The 20,242-nt window shown below is 30.2% G+C and overlaps 1 protein-coding gene across 1 annotated transcript; it reads right to left on the bottom strand.

The window, feature by feature from the left end:
• Positions 1–1,366: 1,366 nt before the first annotated feature.
• LOC111300699 (transcription factor bHLH93-like) lies at positions 1,367–2,934 on the bottom strand. Its single transcript, XM_022896317.2, has 4 exons — positions 2,262–2,934; positions 1,929–2,099; positions 1,665–1,832; positions 1,367–1,578 (listed from the first exon to the last, which is right to left on the bottom strand). Exons 1-4 carry the CDS (start codon positions 2,835–2,837, stop codon positions 1,492–1,494), a joined length of 1,002 nt encoding a protein of 333 aa, XP_022752052.2. The 5' UTR covers positions 2,838–2,934; the 3' UTR covers positions 1,367–1,491.
• Positions 2,935–20,242: the final 17,308 nt, after the last annotated feature.

Below are 20,242 nucleotides of genomic sequence, written 5' to 3'. Positions count from 1 at the left end.
GACAAATGGAGAATGCTAAAAACATTTGCAATAGAATTTTGTCATAATTAATACAACTAAGAAGAAATTGTGTACTAGGTAAATCGTAATTTTTAGAAGAGAAAATCAGAAAGCTTATTGATTTGCCTAAGAGAAAAAGCAGGGCAAAATAATTATCTTAACCAATCCTATTGCTTCCTTGGTGGTCGTATACGCTGTTAACTCGGTTGAGTGTAGTGATAAAAGATATAAAAGTGAGAAACAAAAGAAAAGGGATCCATCATAGTTCAAGGAGTATAGCAGTAAAGGCTTACGCCTTTCTTCAAAGAAAGCCAAAAACAACCGTTATTGTAACCATTTGTTATAGTAAAGTGAAATTGAAACATGCCACTGCATCTAATTATGACAGAAGAAAATAGGATTACAACAACAATAATAACAAATTAAGTTTTATATTTCATAATTCTGAAACTACTGTATGAAAGACCAAAAAAAAAATAATAATAATGGTAGATTGTAATTTTGAATCACAGGAAAATAGGATTAAAAACAAGAAAAGTGTGTTTGCACATGTGCAGTGGATGTCACGGGCATAAGATTGCATTGTTTTAGTACCACAATGAAGTCACAGTTTCTTTTTCTCACTGCCAAAGAATGAAATTAATAATTAAACTAACCTAGAGATAAGTGCCATTAGGAGTTTAGGACCCAAAAAAGGAGAAAGAAAAACTTGAGAGAGTAACCCATTTCATACGAGTATCCTTAAGTAACTGTTGGCTTGGTGGTATACTTCAGAGAGAGACTTACAGTGAATCTGAAGTTTATCTCGATTAATTTATGTAATTACTCTTAAAAGACAGCATTTAGTAAGTTTGTAGTACAAATCCTAGCATTTGCAATCATTTTCTCTATTCTCAGGTTGCAATTTTTTTTTATACCAAAAAAAAAAAAGAGACCTAATAATTTTATAGGTAGAAAATGTTGTTATTGATGTGTATATTTGCTTTTCCCTGTAAGTATTGCTCTTATTGGAATGATTTGTTTTGTGTAATTAACAATAACATATCAGATACTTTTCAAGATTTAGGGACAATAGGTCACTTCTTTTACCAATCTAAATTTCAATTATTGGTTAGTTATGTCTGCTGCAGCAATAGGAAATTAATAACTATACTTGTAATTTAGGCAAACAACATTAATAGACCACTAATTTCTGCACACTTTGCTTTGACTATATTCTTATTCCATTAAAAATATGAACAAAATTCTTTTTCACCATTTAAAATCCACCTATTGCAATAATGTTAGACGAGGAATAAATGATAGTTATATTATAAGATGCTCCAACAGGGGGGTAGATAATTGATGGTCGGTTTTGAGATGGATCTGTTGAATGAACAGTGCTTATTAATAGGAAAATGTTATTACAGATTCTCACTCCCAAATGCTTGAAGAACAAATTCAGAGAAATTCCATGCTTTGTTAGATGACCATCTTATTCTCCTTTTTGTTCTACAGACATCTTCCTCCATAGCCTGCATTTCCGAATAATGCTTGTTTTATGTCTTCAGAACTTATCATTGTTCTCTGCTCTGCTGCCTAATACATTAGAAGAAATACACATTTTTGAAGAAAATGCTGGTGAGTTTAACATTTGCACATCAACAAAAATTAAAGAAGCATACCTCTGAACAAGAAACTTGCATTGAAAAGTCATTGAAGCAACTGATAACACACTGTTGAATCTCAAGGCCTAGTGCTTCCAATGTGTTTACTGTTGATAGCAGCAATCCTGGTTTGTTTCCACAGCAGATATCAATTCGAGTATCGGTTTCTCTCCTCTCTACATCAAACTGTGTTTTACATGAAAAGAAGTTCAATATAGGAACAAAGTCTTCAATTACTTGTTCATTTAATGGTTAATGTAGAACTGAAGCAGAAATCTCTACCTTTGGGGAATTTCTCACCAATACTTCATTTGGCGTTAGCTCCTTCAGGTTGCTCATTAAGCTCTCTTGATTTCCACCCACTTTTGTTTCTTCTTCCTGCAGCTTATTGATCCTTTCTAGAAGCTCTTTCATGTAATCTATGGTATCTCCAAGTATAGATGTTCTGTCCATCTGCAAATGTTCACTTTCTTCTATCAGTTGCAGAACTCTATTCAACTTTACTAAAAAAGCCTACTTGTCTCAAAAGATTGCATATCACTGAAATGCTACCATTATATTTTACTATTATGCTGAAAATGGAACTTTTAACAAATTAGAAAAAAGCAGGGTCACCTTGCTGATCTTGGGAACTATTGATCTGAGCATTGAAAGCCGGTCATTTAGTCGCTTCCTTCTCCTTCTCTCTGCCATTAGATTCTTTGAGGGCTGACCTTCTAGTCTCTTTGTCTTAGTCTTTTTCTCTCCAATCAAGCCCATGTTAAAACCTTGAATGTTGCTAGTTTGCTCCACCTCAACTTTGCAGCTCATTTTTGCTCCTTCCAAGCTGTGTTGGTCACTGCTGAGAAGACCAAGCTCTTCATCATTAACCATTGATGGGTAGTCTTCTTGAGCCGCTGGAAAAGGAGATGCGTTATTCTTGGTATATGAAGAATCCATCTCTGGTACTGTAAATCCATCAGCAAAAGGATAGGGTTCATCACTGAAAGGACAATCAAAGCTGGTGTTTTCGGTTGGTGTAGAGAATCCTACAAAGGAAAGATTTGATGTAGCCAAAGTGGGATTCTCATCAAAAGAATCAAAATTCCATCCATTAAGGAGGAAATCAGTCACCCCAGTTGAAAAAGTGGTCCAACTGTCTCTTCTTGGAGCCAATAACTCCTCCAAGAAACCGTGCTGTGAGAGCTCCATTTCTCTCCCTCTCCCTCTCCCTCTTCCTCTCCCTTTCTTTAAAAAGGTCTCAATGAGAACTGATCCAAACAGAGAAGCTTAATAAACATGAAGTTGCACCAAGTTAGAAGAATATATAAACAATTTATATATACATATACATATATGTATATGTATATATATATAATGATACTTTCTTGCTATAAAAATAAAATATTACACCAAAAATTAAAAGACTAAGATTAAAAATGGAATCCGCTATTTTCTCTCTCTTTTAAGGTGAATTCATGTCTTTTTCACCGAAATTATCAATCAGACAAATTTAATGTATAATCCCATTATCCTCCTGAAGAGCTTTGACCCACAAATCTGTCTAAGCATCATACTCTGTCAGGTTCTAATTTGTTCATTTCATAAACCTCTTTACCTCTTTATTAGTATTATTATTACTAATAATTGATCATCAGAAATAATGCAACCTCTCTCTCTCTCCCCCTTCTATTGCTTAATTTGTATGATGAAGGAAAAATAATGTTTCTTCATCATCAGGTCCCATCCCCTAAACTTAGGCTTGATGTATGTGCGTTTGGTTGTTCTTTCTTCACTTTTTTTCTCATGGCTGGCTAGGGAGACAACATATTAGGCCTATATTGTCTTTAGTTTGACATTAAGAATTAATTAATGGTATATAATATTTCTTTCTCTTGGGTTACCACTTGATAGTTGTTCAAATTCTATTTGCCCCTTTAAATGAAAATGAAAGCAAACAAAACTAAAAAAAATTATATGGAATTGATTAAGTTGAATTTAATGCACTGTTGTGCATTATGCATTGAACATAATATGTACCACTTGCTTGAGACGGCATTTTGCGTGCAAAGCTGGCTAATATACATAAAAAAGCCATATGTTCACAAGATGTTGGTTCAATTGGTAAAATCATCTGTTTCGATAATATGTGGTTTGTTTAAGTTATTTGAGTTTAAGTGGTGATTCCTCGTTGATTTTAATCTCAAATGCATGATCCTAGTTAGATATATTGAGAAAACTAATTATCGCAGCAGCGTACTTTACCCCAAAAAAAATAAAATTGATGTTGATTTTAGAGGCTGTCTGTATGATGAATGTTTGAAACTCATAAAATTCATGTGAGCTGGGACATGAGCTAAACTCTTTGAGTGGCATATAATTATTTCAATAGCTACTAAGTTTGATCTGCATGGTCAGAATATCAACCTATGTATGGACATATACTGTGCTACAAGGTGCAATAATAGATGTTATCATCTTTTACAATCACACTCCAACAGCATCATTTCATAAGCAGATCTTCTAGGGGAATTAAAATGGTACTGTATGTTTTTGTTTCCAAATTCTGTCAAATAAATATATAACTCCCAGTCAATGTTCCATATTATTATTATATTATAGTAGTCATTTCAGGCCTGTTTTTAGGTTGAAAGAAACCAAAAAACCATCCGATTCAGGGGGGAATATTGTTGCATACTCAAGATGAACAATAAATCTTTTAATGCTCTCCTTGGTGAACTCGAATTGGAAAAAAACAACTAATAGAGATTTACCCAAAAAAAAAAGAAAATATAATTTTCTTGTAAAATATAAATATATTATGTTATATGAACTAAAAAATAAGTCTCAGCCACTATAAGTCCAACAGGGGTATGTTATATTTTTTAATATCAAAATCTGTATAAATAGAAAATTATTTGAAAGTGTTTGGACATAAATATGTACATTATAAGTAACACAAATAAATCATAAAATTGTAGAAGTGCATGTGGTTTGGCAAGTGAATCATTGGTGATTTAGGCACTAAGAACCAAGGAAGTGCATTGGTTTTTGGGGCAACCCAAATCACCTCCAAATATTATTACATTTCCAAGCAAATGCGGAGGAAAACAATATATATATATATATATATATATATATATGTACCAAAGAAAACGACCAAACTAAAGGCTGCAGCACAGCCTAGAAAACCTAAGTTGTTTAACTGTTTACTGACAGTGCTTGGGGAGGACTGATGAGGAGGCCTGTGACTGAACCCTTTATATAATATAATAATATATCAACAATTTTTATGGGTCAACCAACCTAAATCTTCTATGGCATATGTCCTTCAAATCAAATTTCTTTTCTTGGGTGCGTATCTTGGAGGATGTTAATTTGTTTGCTTCGTTGGGATTTCGTCAATGTTGTAGTGGCGAATTAATATAATCATTTTTCAGTTATTTTGGAATTTCAAAGCGGCAAAATCACAGGAAAACACAATTCTGAAGGAGAATGAGGGACAAAATGAAGGAGCCCAAGACCACGTGAATGGCAATTTTTTTCCCATCTGTTTTAAGTAACTTATAATTTTCCATATGCGCCAAATTTCTAGAGCATTAGTTTTTTTTTTTTTTTTTTTTTTTTTTTAAGTTTTGGTGAGAAAAGATTATTTTATTTTAGAATCAAGACATACAGTATTAATTTTCAACAATAATTTATATTAAATTTAAATATTGTCCATCAAAATTTTACTAAAAAAATTCTTTTTTTTCTTTTAATTTATCATAAATTATATAATTTTGTCCTTTAAAATATGGTAGGCTGTCAAAGGAATGTGACTGTTGATCCAAATTGGCAAATTTCAAATCCCATTCAGGGTTTGATAAGAATTTTTGACCTAACAGACTAAGAATATTTTAATTCCTTGTCATGGATTGAAAATTTTTTTTTTCTACTCTCTGTTTTTTTTTTTTTGGGTGATCTTCCCTTGTCCATTTATGAAGTGCTAGCGACACAAATTATGGAAAGCACATAGTTGGACCATGGAAAAGTTTGTTCCAATTCACTATATGAACAGAAGAATATTTTGAAATAATATTAATTATACTAAATATTAGGATAACTATATAGAAAACTCTATAATTTGATCATTTTCGTATAAAATATGTATTTCAAACAATATTGCAATCAATCTTCTTAAGAAAATGTGAATTAATTTCCTTATTAGTCGCAATAAAAAGAGTGTTAGTAAAAAAAATTATTATTTGGATTTAAACTCATAGAAAATTATGAAAAAAGAATGTTAAAAAAAAAGAATGTACTTATTTATTTGGGTTTTTGGAATGAGAGAAAAATAAAAATTATAATACTTGTCAGACCCGGACGTCGTACAAATGACAGATTAGTTCATAGATTCTCTCCTGTGAAAAGACCACGACACTACTACTGCTTCTCCATGTACGATCATCTCATTAATTTACCAACCAAAATAATTGAAACAATATCTCCAAAACCGCGGGCGGCTTTCTTTCTTGCTTTTGCTTTGTTTCTGTCTTCTTCAACAGCCCAAAATCAGAAAACTAACAATCCCATCCCTATTATTATTTCATTTTTTGGAAGAAATATAGTACTAGTTTTAATCTTTTTGTACGGTATTATGTATAGAAGATGAATTAAATGTGTGGTGGTATTACTTGGTAGGTTAATGGAAATTTTGTTTGCGTTGCAGCAATATTGCACTTGCATGAAACAAATGAAAGAGAAAGAAACCTACAGGCAGTGGCAGCCCACAATATTAAACCTACCCTTCCTCTCTTCTCCCCAAAACCGCCTTTCACATATACTTTTGTCTACAGTGTTTGTTTTGGCTCCTTCTGAATGGGTCCCCCATCACCTATAATGGATCATCAATTACTGTTCTTGGCTGTCCCCCGCTTTGCTTTGCATGATCAGAGAGGGTGAATGGATTGTCTTTCTCATGGTAATTGGTAGTCTTTTCATGATCTGGTCTTTGTTAATCTCATGGAATTAATGCTGCAGCAGAATCTGTTGGAACTTTCTCATTTTTCTTTTATTTTACAACTAATTCCTATACCAAATCTTTCATTATTGCATTATATTAAACTTTTGCATAATCTCCTGAAATGGGCTAAAATGCATTTTTCAGGTGTACTAAGTTGAGCTGTTTTGCAAATATTCATTTCGAATTAAGTTTGATATATATATATATATATTTAAAGTTCGACTAGATATGTTCAAATTTGATAAGGGTATTAGTTTAGTTGAAAATGAAAAATTCTTCTGAAATTTGAATTAGTTTCATCTGAATTTAAACATTGTTCTAGATTAATCAAGTCAAGTTAAAACAAGGTACAACAGCTAGCTTAATTCAAGTATATTTCAACATGACTTGATAACAATCCTTCTTGTAGCAGACATGAGACATATAATCTTGTTGGTTGGACGAACAGTTGATTATGTTCAATTCATAGACAAGAGAAAAGTTGATTGTCCGCTTCTCAATCGTCTGTAGGACATGTTCGTATAAAATCGGTGATTGCAATATTGTAACAATAAGCCAGGGAAGATGAAGCTCAATGTTGCTACTCATTATCTGCTTCATACCCCTTGAAGCATTCTTTTGATCAAGGCCTTTTTTTTTTTAATTTTCTTTTAAGGGGAATTGGCGTAGGGTGCTGGAGCTTGTTGCCATTGATGAATTTTGATGTGAAAAGTTCCTTTCAACGTGAGCTAATTTTTTTGAAAAATTATTTGATATATTAACAATGGAGGTTTTTAATTCTACAAACGGAGTTAAGATGATGATATATAATTTATTTTTTTAAATTAATTTTTTAAATATATAAAGGACATGTATCATTATCTTAATCTCGTATGTGAAATTAAAAAATTTCATTGTTAGTGTATTTGATAATTTCTTCTCTTCTAAACTCAAGGTTTCAAATAGCGATGGAGTAGTAGCATAGAGGCCGCTATTTCATGGTAGTTCCATTGTCTGCCATTGTTATTGGAAAAATTCGGGTGACAATTTGAATCACATTAGTAGCAGCATATCATGAACATGAAAATTTGCATAAAGACGAATACACTACTAGAAATTTGTTTTTTATTGATGGAGTTTTTTTGTCGTTAATTACCTACGAGTTATCGATAAAATTTTTAAAACACTTTTACCAATGGATTATCAACGGAATTAAATCTGTTGGTAATCATTCACTAAAAATGTGACACGAATTGCCACCAAATTTATTGATGGATTTTTTTGTTGATAAAATCGTTGCTAAAAATTACTAATGAAAAAATCTATTGGTAAAAAATTTTACAAAATTGTTTTTTTAACATCATCGACAGAAATTTTGTTGCTAAAACCGTTGGTAAAAATATTTGAATTTTTTTTAATATTACTAACTGAAATTTCATCTGCAAAATCGCCACTAAAACTAAAAAAATCTCAAATCCCCCCATTGGTCGAGCAACCTCATTTTCCCCCATTTTCTTTCCTAAATCTCTAATTCCCGTTCTCCTCCCCTCTCCCACTTTCCCTTTCTCCCCTTCCCTCTTTCCTTGCCACTTTGTCACTACTCACCCACCGTCCAAGTGCACTGGCTGGCTCATAATGTGCCTTCCCTTCAGTCAATTTTTTTAATTATTTTATTTTATGTTGTATTTTATGTAATATATTTTTTGAGTTATGGTTTAATTTTTTGTTATAAATTTGTTGAAATTTATTTGGGTTTTGGTTATCAATGTGTTGAGTTTTTGTTGCTTATTTATTTGTTAAAATTTGTTTGGGTTTTGGTTACCAATTTGTTAAGTTTTTGTTAGTTTTATATTTGTTGAAATTTGTTTAGATTTTGGTTATAAATTTGTTGTAATTTGTTGGTTATATATTTTTGTTGGATTTTTTTGTTGAGAATTAATGTTGAGTATTATTAATTTTTTTGGATTTATTTTTAGTATTGTTGGAGAATTTTTTTTTATTTGTTGAGTAATTTATTTTTTATTTGTGAAAGTTTTGTTGAGATTTGTTTGGTTTTGTTATAGATTTATTAACTTTTAAATGTGTAAGATTTATATTAGTAAATTTGAGTTTGATGTGTATTAAGATTTATATATTTTTTTATGGATGTTTTATATTTAATATTTTCTAGATTTTACTAATAATTATAGAAATTAAATTTATTTAAATTGATTTGAGGTTATAATTTATATATTACTAATAGTTATCTTATTTTGAAGTAATTTATATATTATTAAGATTTATATTTGTTTTGAAGTAATTTATATATTTGATAGTTTAGTGAAATTTATATATTACTAATTATTGAATTATTGTGATTTTATTGTATTGATCAAACTTAATATAAATAAATTAAATTGTTCTATTTTATTTTTCTTTTTCATAATCTATCTGTGAATTCGTTTGCTATTCTAGTATAGTTATGATCAATTAACTTTAGTGCTGTATTTTTGAATTAATTTTTGTAATTTCTTTTAGTTATTTATATCATTGTTTAATCTTAAAGGCTAACCTTATATATGAATATGTTATATTTTTGCAACTGCTATTAGGCAAGAGATTTTTGATGAGATAGATAGAGAAATTGGTTGTACCAAACAAATCTCTGGTGTTCCAATCTATCTCAGTATCTTCTCTCCTGATGGTAAGATAAAGTGTTAGTCAAGTTGTTTAATCCTTTTTCATGAATAGGTGTTATCTAAAATAAACCAATAATTTTATTTTGTACTAAAAATAAACCTCCCAATTATTTTCATCTGAGATAGAGAAAATTAGAGGATTCAGATTAGTTAATTAGTGGTTTCAATTCATCTTGTCAACTTTTTTACAATACCAACATGGGTTTAATTTACTTTTGAGATTAACAAGTATGCCTACTACCTATCATTCAGTGGTTATTATTAGTTTATTGGTAGATTGGATTTGTGCTATTTTTTTAAATTGGCTCAAATTATTATCTCCAATTTTTTGAACTTTAATTCTTTTGTAAGAGCTACTAGATGTATTTCTTTTCTCTTGTTTTTATTTATTACTTTATTTTTCTTCAATTCTTTTGTATTGGTGAACTTGACATTGGTTGACTTTCATGGACTTACAAAAGTAGCTATTGGTGAGTATCTTAACATTTTGCAAGTTTTTTTATGTTGACATATTCGTGTCATGATATGGATTAATTTAGCAAATAACTTGTGATAATTGACTTGTCATGTAGAAGGACAACCTGAAAGCATTGTGCAAGGCATTAAAAATATGGTTCGGGCATTTATTGAAAAGGTAAATAGAGACGAAACTTGAGAGTTTCTTGCTTATTCGTAGTATACTAAACCTAGCATATTTGAAAACGGTGTTAATTATTGTTCTTCCAATAAATGTACAATTATGTAAATATTTATGAAGTGTAAATGCAAGATTTTTGAATGACACACCTTGAATATATGTGTATATGGATGTGAATTTACTAAACAGTAGCCTTAGATATGCCTTTAGTAGTTTGATTGGGGTGGTAATGTTTGATTTTTCATGGTGTAGAGATTGGTAAATAGAATATATTCTTGTCAATCCTATCCTCTATTAGTTTGCATGTGCAATCTGCATATGGTTTATATGTGAAATTTCCATGTTGCGTCTTACTTTTTATGGAGTATTCAATTTCTTTATGCATATTACATTCTTTTCTTATCTTCTTTTATTTAGGCATTTGCATGTCATCATTTATTATGGGTAGAGGTGATAAAGATGAAATTTATGTTTCTCATAAAATGAAGGAGGCATATCAGGTTGTGTCCTTGTTGTATTTTATTTTTATTTGTTTTCATAATTTTGAACATTCAAGCCAAAAATTCTTTGTGACATGTATAAAATAATGCCTGACAGATTGTGTTTTGTTTTAGACTTGTAAAAATTTCATTCCACTTTCAACATTGTGGTATAAACTGTAAACATAATAAGGCTTTTATTCTTTATATTTTTGTAATTATAATTTATAAAAAATTTTGTAAAATATTATTATATTTTTTTATAAATGAAATGGAATGTTTTATTTATTTTTTTATTTATGTATATTTTAATATTCATATAATTATTTTAAAAATAAATTTAAAAATATAATAAAATGATAAAAATTATAAAATAATAGTTAAATATGATTGAAAAATAATATTACCAATGGATTTTAATCATTACTGATGGAATAACATTATTGACATAACTAGCACCAATGAAATTTTTTTGTCTCTAAAACTGTCGTTAATGCTATTACTGATAGATTTCAATTTTTACAAATGAAATTTTTCGTCGATAAAGCCAAAATTTTTGGTAGTGATGGCAGTAATAATGGATCATTATCGCCATTAGTCTGTTTTCTAGAAAAAAGTCATTCGGGAATCAAAGAAAAAATCCCAAAACACAAACAACTATAATTTCTAATCAAATATAAATTCAGTCTCAATTAAGCACAACAAGTAATTCAACAAAAGTAATTACCTTTTATCTTTTTTTTTGAAAATTTTGCAATTTTTTGTTAAATCTTGAAAGATGTTGAGAACTTTGCCTTTGAATTTGATGATGAGAGCTCATCTTCATCGTCCAATTGCTAAATCTTTGAACAAGGGACTAGTTATTAGGGTAGGCTATGGCTAGGGCCTGCTGGTTTTTGGATGGGTGGCCGTGGTTTTCTTAGTGGAAATTGGGATTTGATACCTATAGAAAGCTCTTTTCAAGACTTTTCAATTGTCACCCCCCAAAATCCAAAATATAACACGGTCATATTAACTTGAAGTAAACCTCAAAGTAATATGAAGCCTTTTCTTTCTTAATCATTCTAAAATTTTTTCATAAACAGATAATAAATCTTCATATATCTAAATACAAACTAATAAAAATACAAAATCATTTCATAAGATCTCACTAGCCAACAATGTCTCCAATGGCCAAGTAATCTTTCTAATTTGATCTTCAAGCTATTCACAAAATGTTATTTTACATAAATCAATTTCTCATTCATTCATAAGTGTAATCTATCATTTATATAGCAAAACACTAAATAATCATATACTTGACCCTATTTTCATGTATCGAAAATAAATAAATAAAATCATCACTCATTTAGAAATATACATAAATACATAAGTTTGAAAATAAACAAAGTCTGTGAGATTTTACTTACCTCTTTTCGATTTCACTTATCTTTTTTCGATTTCACCATTTAGTTTTTCTCTCAAAATAATTAATGTCTTATTTAAGATCATTTAAACATATAAAAAACTAACCAATCATTTTTTAGGCCATTTATACTAAAAATAACTAAGTTAGACAAGAGTTAATTTAACAGCCTAAGCTCATTTCATTAAAATATCCATATTTCAAGATATCCAACTCGAAATTAAGATATTTTTAGTGCATTAGAAACTAGACTTGATAAGCTTTCTAACCAGATATGATCCATCTTGTAATTTCTAGTGGATTAATTGTAATAATTTTTGAAATCCACATCATATGTTGTTGCTAGATAACATATACACTTTTTAATAAAAATTATATATTTATTCATAGGAGACTCGAAAGTCAGTTCTATTTCTTTAATTGGAAAGTAAACTTAATAACATTTTCAAACATGTATAGCTCAATTTATAATTCATTGTATAAAAATTAAGAGAATTTTCATAATTCCTCTATGCTATTGTTGCCAAATAGTCTCACATCCTTAAAAAAAATTAGACAACTATTTATAAAAATCTCAAAATTGACTTCCATTTGTTTTATTGAAAAGTAGATTCAACAAGCATTTCAACAATATATAATAATCATAGTAATATTGTAATCACCATTTTATTTTATTATTATTATATTATTATTATTATTTTTTCTATTTTTTTCTTTCATTTCCTTTATCTTCTTCCCTTATCCGATTCAGTTTGACTAAGGTATGGGTACATTAAATGCACCATCACCAAAAGTCCACAATCTCAGCGGTCGCCACCACCGACAGTCGTTTGACACGTTAGGCAGCATGGATTTCGGTTAAAAATATGAGATTCGAATCTCAAAAAATCTTGAATTTAAATCCCAGAAAGCTCTATAAATAGAGTTTCTTACCTGAAAGGAGGGGGAAAGATCGAAAAAAAAAGCTTTGCTGAAAAAAAATATATTAAAAAAAAAGCTTTACCAAATAAAAAAAACCATTCTGTAAAAATAATTAAAAAAATAGTCCCTTGGAATGGGGAACTCAGTGCCAAAAAAAATACTTGCAAAAAAAATAAGTCAGAATAAAAAAAAAGAGAAAAAAGTTTTGGCCTAAATTTAGAAAGCAGATCTAGGGAAGTGATGACTCTTTTTGCTAAAAAAAAAAGACCAGATTTGTGTTCAGGGGGTCGAGAAGAGTTTGTGGGTATTTTTTAAGATTTTTTGATCACCGACGGTGGTGACGGCGCTGGTCGATCCCCATTGGATTTTTGTCTGAGAGAGTAAGGGATAAGTTTTTTTTTTTTTTGAGGAAAAGAGAATGATTGAAAAAAAAATTTGGTCCTTTTATATAAATGGTTAGAACCACAATGACGCCGTTTCAATAAAGATCAAAACGACGTCGTTTTGAGCCCTGAATATCCGTGCTTCAATTCGTGACCCGACCCAGGGTTGGCACATTTGACTCGTGATCCGTTTCTTCTTTAGCCTCTAACGGGTCCATTTGAATCGAATCGGATCACCCCCGAACTGTTGACTCGAATCGCTGACGTTAGATCAAACCGGGCATTGATCGGTCCGATTCAGGTAAAAATTTTTTTTTTAATTTTTTAATATATTATTTTATTAATATTTATGCATATTAAAATATTTATATTTGTTAGATTAACTGATAAATATGTAGTTAAATTTTTTATAATTTTGTTAATTTTTAAAATAAAAAATAAACTTAATAATAATATAAAATTAATAAAAAAATAAAAGAAAATTTTTTACTTGACGATGAGATTCAAAGGTACTCTTAGTAGTGATACCTACGAAATCTCTAGATGAAAAGATTTTTTTAAAATACTACCAGTATATTGGAGTGTTTATAAAAAATTTTCAATACAATAAAATTTTTTTCTTTAATAAAATAATAAAAATTAATTAATAAATTAAGAATAAGTAATAAAAATGAGAAAAAAGAAAATTTTTTCCTATAACGAGATTTTAAAAGTATTCCGAGTAGAGATGCTTTAAGAAATTCTAAGGTGAGAAGATTTTTTTTTAAATATTACCAATGTATTAGAATATTTATGAAAAATCTTCAATATAATAAAAATTTCTTTTTCTTCAAAGTTTAAATTAAAAATAAATATTAAATAAAAAAATTAATAAAAATTTTTTAAAAAAGAATAAAATGTGTGCATCAACGTGATAATATTTTACATTACATGCATGACATAGTTTTTTACGAAAAATAAATTTGAACCTCCGAAGATGAGATTTTAAGATATTTCAAGAAGCAATGCCTAAGAAATATTTAGGTGATAGATAGTTCTTTTAATGTTACCAGCGTATTGAAGCATTTTAAGAGTTATTTCAATAAAAAGGTTTTAATTTATTTTTTTCGAATAAAAATAAATAATAAATAAATAAAATTTTAATAAAAAATCAAGAAAATTATTTTTTTCAAACACTGAAAATGGGACTATTTTTTTATCAAAATCAAAGGATAATACATAGTTAATTGGTATCGTTTTTAAATAGACGTTGTAAGGGTGCTAATCCTTCCTCACACGTAACCGACTCCTGAACCTAGACTGTTGCGCAGACTTTAAAATTATTCTTTTAATAAATTTTAAGATTTCATTCAAAGGATATGTTTTAATAGGTGATCAATCGCACCTAGCCAAAAAAGATTAGTGGCGACTTTATTATTTTTTATTTTGTTTCTAAATTCGTTTGACGGACACAAAACCGTTACGACAGCTTAGCGACTCTGCTGGGGAGGCCTTTTCCTTTCGAGAGTCAGGCCAAAATTAATTGTGTATTATCCTTAATTTTTTATTTAAACAGTCCTAATTATTTTTTTTAATTTTTATTTTTTACTTTCAATAAGAAAAAAGCCAAAAAATGAGATATCGAAAACAAAAAGAAAAAATTCACATTAATTTCTTTTACTATGCCTCTTATGCTTTATTTTTCTATATATATTACTTTCAATAAATTAGGATATATTTGCACACACAATAACATGATGCATCTCTTGCATGAGTTTTATACCCGAGCTTCATCATTTATAGAAAGAAGTAGAGTACTTGTGCCCTCATGAGGTGATAACCTCCGTAATGACAAACAAAATACTTTCACTCAAATTGAACCATTTTTGTTCATAGCCTGTAATGGATGAAGATCGAGGTACCTTACTTGTCCAATGTGGACGACAGTGAGGAATAATTTGAGAACCTTTAGATACGTGTCAATCTAAACCCAGCATGTAATAAACTTATGAAGCTAACCTTAGGTAGTACTTTGCCCACCCTCTTGTAGAAAATACCTAAGTCCAAAGCACATAAGAATAAATGTTGTGTTTAATACAAAACAAAACAAAACAAAACAAAAAAATCCCAAAACACAAAAAAATATTTTTTCTCAAATTGCATCATCACACTAACTCAATTTTATTTTGTTTTCTTTTTTTTTTTTGCATTAATCATATCATATAATTCTACATCGAGATATTTGCTCTAGGACATATTTTTTCGAAGAAGTTTTCATGGATCCTATAAAACTACAAATTTGCTCATCCTCAGTCAATATCCCATGTAAGTCGTATAATGAAGTACATGTTTGATCGAAAGAAGCTCAACAAAAGAATAAAGATTGCTTACCTATTGGCTATGTGTTTGAGTTACCTGAGAAGGTGCATTTGGATCTCACATAGAATGATTTAGAAGACTTAGCCATTATCTGAGGTTAGTTAAGTAGAGAAAAAAAAGAAAACTTTTATAAAAAATACGGACAGATTACGTCCCTTCTTTCAGTAGTGATGGATAAACAATTGTTTAGGGTAGCTATACAATTTTGGGATCTGTTCTATAGATGTTTCACTTTTAATCAGGAAGATTTGATGCCAACTATTACAGAGTATTCGATTTTTCTTGAAATAGAAATACAATGTATAGATAAAGTGTTTACTCGAAAGTCGAATTCAGATTATCGTAAAAAGTTGGCCAAGCTTATGAGGGTTAAAGTGGAAACCATTGATTCATTCGCAAAGCTTAAAGGTGAACATCTTGGCATTCGTTGGGACTTTCTCCAAATTTTTATTCAAGAGCATTTAAATGATGATCAAGGTATGGCTGTGTTTGCTCTATCATTATATGGCATGATAATTTTTTTGAAGACTTTGGGTTACATTGAGATAATTGTAATAGACTTTTTTGAGTAAATTGAAACCTAAGCAATTAATCCTGCACCAGCAGTTCTAGCAAAAACCATCTGATTGTTGAATTTTTATCGATAAAATGAAAAGGAATGGTTCATAAGATGTGCACCGTTATTATATGTATGGGTTATAAGTCATTTCAAGTATGAGAAGAGTGCATGCTCAAAGCCATATTTATGAAACAAAGCACCAATTGAAGAGTTTTACAAAAGTCAATGACCAACATTGAAGACTAATGAAGAGTGGGTCCTTTTCTTGCAAAGGCTTACCGATGATGAAATAGAATGGATGAAGCCTTCGATGCCCCATGTGCCTTTGTTGTATTGTGAAAAAAATGAGCCGTGGATGCCACTATTAGGGCTATAAGGCATTGTAAGTTATGCTCCATTAATAGTGTTTAAGTAATTTAGTGCAAAGTAATTTGTTCCTGTCATTCATAGCTTGGCCTAAGTATAATTCATTTACGGGGAATCGAATCCACTAAGAACCTCAGAGCAATTGATTCAAGTATGGAAAAAAATATGAAGAATGAGATTAAAGACTTTCATCGATAAAGTTACTAATGATTACCAGATTTGGAAAGTAAGGCGACTTAGAGACATATTACTCTCTCCTAATGATAGCTTACACCAATTGGCTAATCTTTCGATAGAAGGCAATTATCAAAAATTATGCTTGTAAAAAAAGAATTAAAAGTTGAAAAAAAAATAAAAAGAGAAAATTTGAGACTTCATAAGAAAGTGAGACAATTAAAATATGAAGTAAAAATCTAAAGGAGCAAATTGGAAAAAGTCATAAAAGAATGATATGTGGCCAATAATGATTTAAAAGATCTGCATCGAAAAAACATGAGGATACGATCAAATTCAAGACTGAAAAGATCATTAAATCTTACCTTAGTCGACAACACGAAGTGGATGAGCTTCAAGAAGAAATGAACTAATTGAAGGAAAAAGCTCGAGAAAAACAAGAGAAGGCTACAAGAATTTTTCAAGAATGCTAGAACTGGAAATGTTTGTATACTACGACTTCAACAAGATTGGTGAAATGTCAAAAAGAAAAAGAAAGGTTAAAGGCTATAGTCGTAAAAGAGACAAAAAAGCACATAAAAGTATTGAATGAGAAAGAATCATTTCACTGGATGATCCAAAGGTTAGATGCAACTGCAAGACCACAAAAGTCATATTTTAGTAATAGTAGATGAGTGGCATAGAAAGAAAAAAGATTGAATATTCACATGTGATTCAAAAAGGGATACTCACATGAGATAGAAAATAGAAAGCTTAGGAAGGTAATAATACATAGAGCAAATGACTAATCAAGTTTGCAAGGCAGTGAAGAAAGCATGAGAGATGATTGAAAAGATAAGTGTTAAGAAGAAAAGTCAATCCCATAGGAGAACATGAACAGCACCTAGTAAACTTTCTAGATGAGGTGAATGACCATTATGAGCAAGTTAAATACTTCTATGGATATAATTCTAAGATGATAAATCCCATGTAATCAAAGTTGTATAAAATCAATGAAAATTTTTAGTTAAAATTTATCGAAGAGCAAATATTTCCCACTTGCATTCATGCATAATCTGCATCATTTTTATTTTCTTTCGAAAAATAAAATTTTTGACACATGGCATTCTAATTTTTCTAAAAAATTTTTTTGGTAATAAAGATTCAAGAATAGCTCACTCTTCAAAAATTTTGACTCAACCCACTGCCATTCATACAACACCAGGATTCAGACAAGAATCATGGAACTAGAACAGGTCAGTCGATTTGAGAGAATTGAAAAAGTTCAAGAAAAACTAAGAGGGGACCTCAGTACAACAATGGATATGCTCAAGAAACTTGACAGGGAAAAAATAGTGGAAGAAAATCTCAGCTTTTAAAAGCAATCACCAGATATGATAGATCCTGTTTACCCTCTAAGATTTGAGCCATGACTGACCCAACCTTCTTAAGAAACTGGAGTACAAATTCATACTCTCGGTGGATATCCCAATTCTTATCCAAGAATGACATCCACACCTGTTCCAAGATAGTTTCTAAAGTTTTTTGATCTTGTTATGACGAAAAAACCACTCGAGCCAATTTTGGTTCTTGACTGGATGATCCCAAAGAAAGAGAAAAGCTAAAGATAAAGATACTTGAGAAAATGAAAGATATTAGTGCCTAGGAAAAGATGAAGCTATTAGAAGAAATGCTTAAAGTAGTGGAAGGAATGAATTTTTATGGTTTCACAGATGCAACTAAGCTTTATTTGATCCATGATGTGGTCATTTCACCTAAATTTAAGGTTTTTGAATTTAAAAACTATGACAACACGAAATGCCCGATGATCCATATCACTATGTACTGTCGAAAGATGACAGCACATGCTTATGATAAGATATTGTTAATGCATATATTTCAAGATAACCTTATAAGTTTTACAGCTAGATGGTATATTCAATTAGACAGAACTCATATCCGTTCCTAGTAAAAGCTTACAAAAGTATTCCTTACACAATATCAGCATGTTAGGGATCTAGCTCCAGATCGTCTATCTTTATAAGTATGAAAAAGAAAGTAACTAAGAGCTTTAAAGAGTATACACAAAGATGAAAAGATGTAGCTGTACAAGTCTAACTTTCTCTTACTGAGAAAGAGACAACTGTCTTATTTGTGAATACTTTGAAAAGTGCCATATTATGAAAAGTTGATAGGTAATGCACCAAGAACTTTATAGATATGGTGATATCGGATGAGTTTATCGAATGTGCCATAAAGAATGGCAAGCTCGATGTAGGAGAAACAAGTGGAGTAAAAAAAGTTAGAGCTTTTAAAAAGAAAGAGAATGAAGCCCAAGTGATAAACTATGTGGGACAACAATTCAGAGGTTTCACGTCTTACTCTGCACCAGTCTATCAAACCCATTACCCTTTCATAAATAATATTACATTCACTCCTCATCCGTATCAGCCATACCAGCTATTGCCACTACCAGCTTATCCATATCAATTTTGACCATCTTTTTAGACACTCACCTATTCTTACAACTGTCCTACTGCACCTATCAGATCAGAATGGAGACCTAGTCCTAATAGTGATTCGAGAACTTTAAGAAATACCTAAAAAAAACCCATTTTTGACCCCATTCTTATGACATACATAGATTTGTATCTCCGACTTGTTGATAAATATTTACTTGCTCCTGTTATTGTTGAACTCTTGAAACTTTCATTTTTTAAATAGTATGACCTCAATGCACATTATGATTATCACTATGGGAATCCAAGTGATTCCACTGAGAATTGTACTACTTTGAAGCGTAAAGTGCAAGGGTTAATCAATGAAGAGGTGTTAAACTTTGATACCAACCAACAAGAGACTTCAAATGTTAATGAAAACCCTATACCGAACCATACCAGACAATCAATAAATGCCTTAATTAATAGGCAAATAAGCCACGTGAAGAAAAAAATAGATGAAGTTAAGACTCCGATGGTTAAAGTGTTTGAAATCTTGGTCAAAGTTGACATGTTAAAGTCAATAGAACCTCAAAATTACTCTGAAATGATTAACTCAACTGATAGTTGTAATTATCATAGAGGTGCTTTTAGGTATTCTATCGAGAATTGTCATCAATTCCATCAAGATGTGCAAAAATTGATATATATGGATTTGATAGAATTTTACGAAAAAAGTGAAGAGTTGATGAAAGTTGAAGTGTCTACCATTGATTCAAAAAATAAGTTTGTGCATAAATCGATAACTATCTATTATGATGAGAAGCAAACATTGAAGCTAGAAAAGCCCATCCCCGACTAGTGGTGATAATTAAAGTTCTTGGCCCTTTTTCATACCAGAATGACAAAACAGTATCGTGGAAATATGATTGTGATATTATAGTCAATTCAGATACTATGAACATAACGGGCATAAGAGGTACAACTTGAAGTGAGAGATGTTATACTCTAAAAGCCTTAGAGAAAGCCAAGAAAGAGAAAACAAAGGTAAGAGAAGAAGAAAAAAGTTGGAATAATCTTGTTGTAATCTCAGATAAAGAATGTCAAAAGTTAATTTATGTAAATGAAGCATGTGAATTTTTAAAGCTAATAAAACATAGTGAGTACAGCGTGGTAGAATAGTTGAATAAGATGTCAGCTAGAATTTTATTATTATCAATATTGCTATTCTCAGAGTCATATCGCAATGCTCTATT

This window comes from Durio zibethinus, chromosome 18 (assembly GCF_047325235.1).
Source record: "Durio zibethinus cultivar Kanyao isolate XHJ-2024 chromosome 18, ASM4732523v1, whole genome shotgun sequence".
Taxonomy (NCBI): domain Eukaryota; kingdom Viridiplantae; phylum Streptophyta; class Magnoliopsida; order Malvales; family Malvaceae; genus Durio; species Durio zibethinus.
This window is presented reverse-complemented; position numbering and strand designations above follow the sequence as displayed.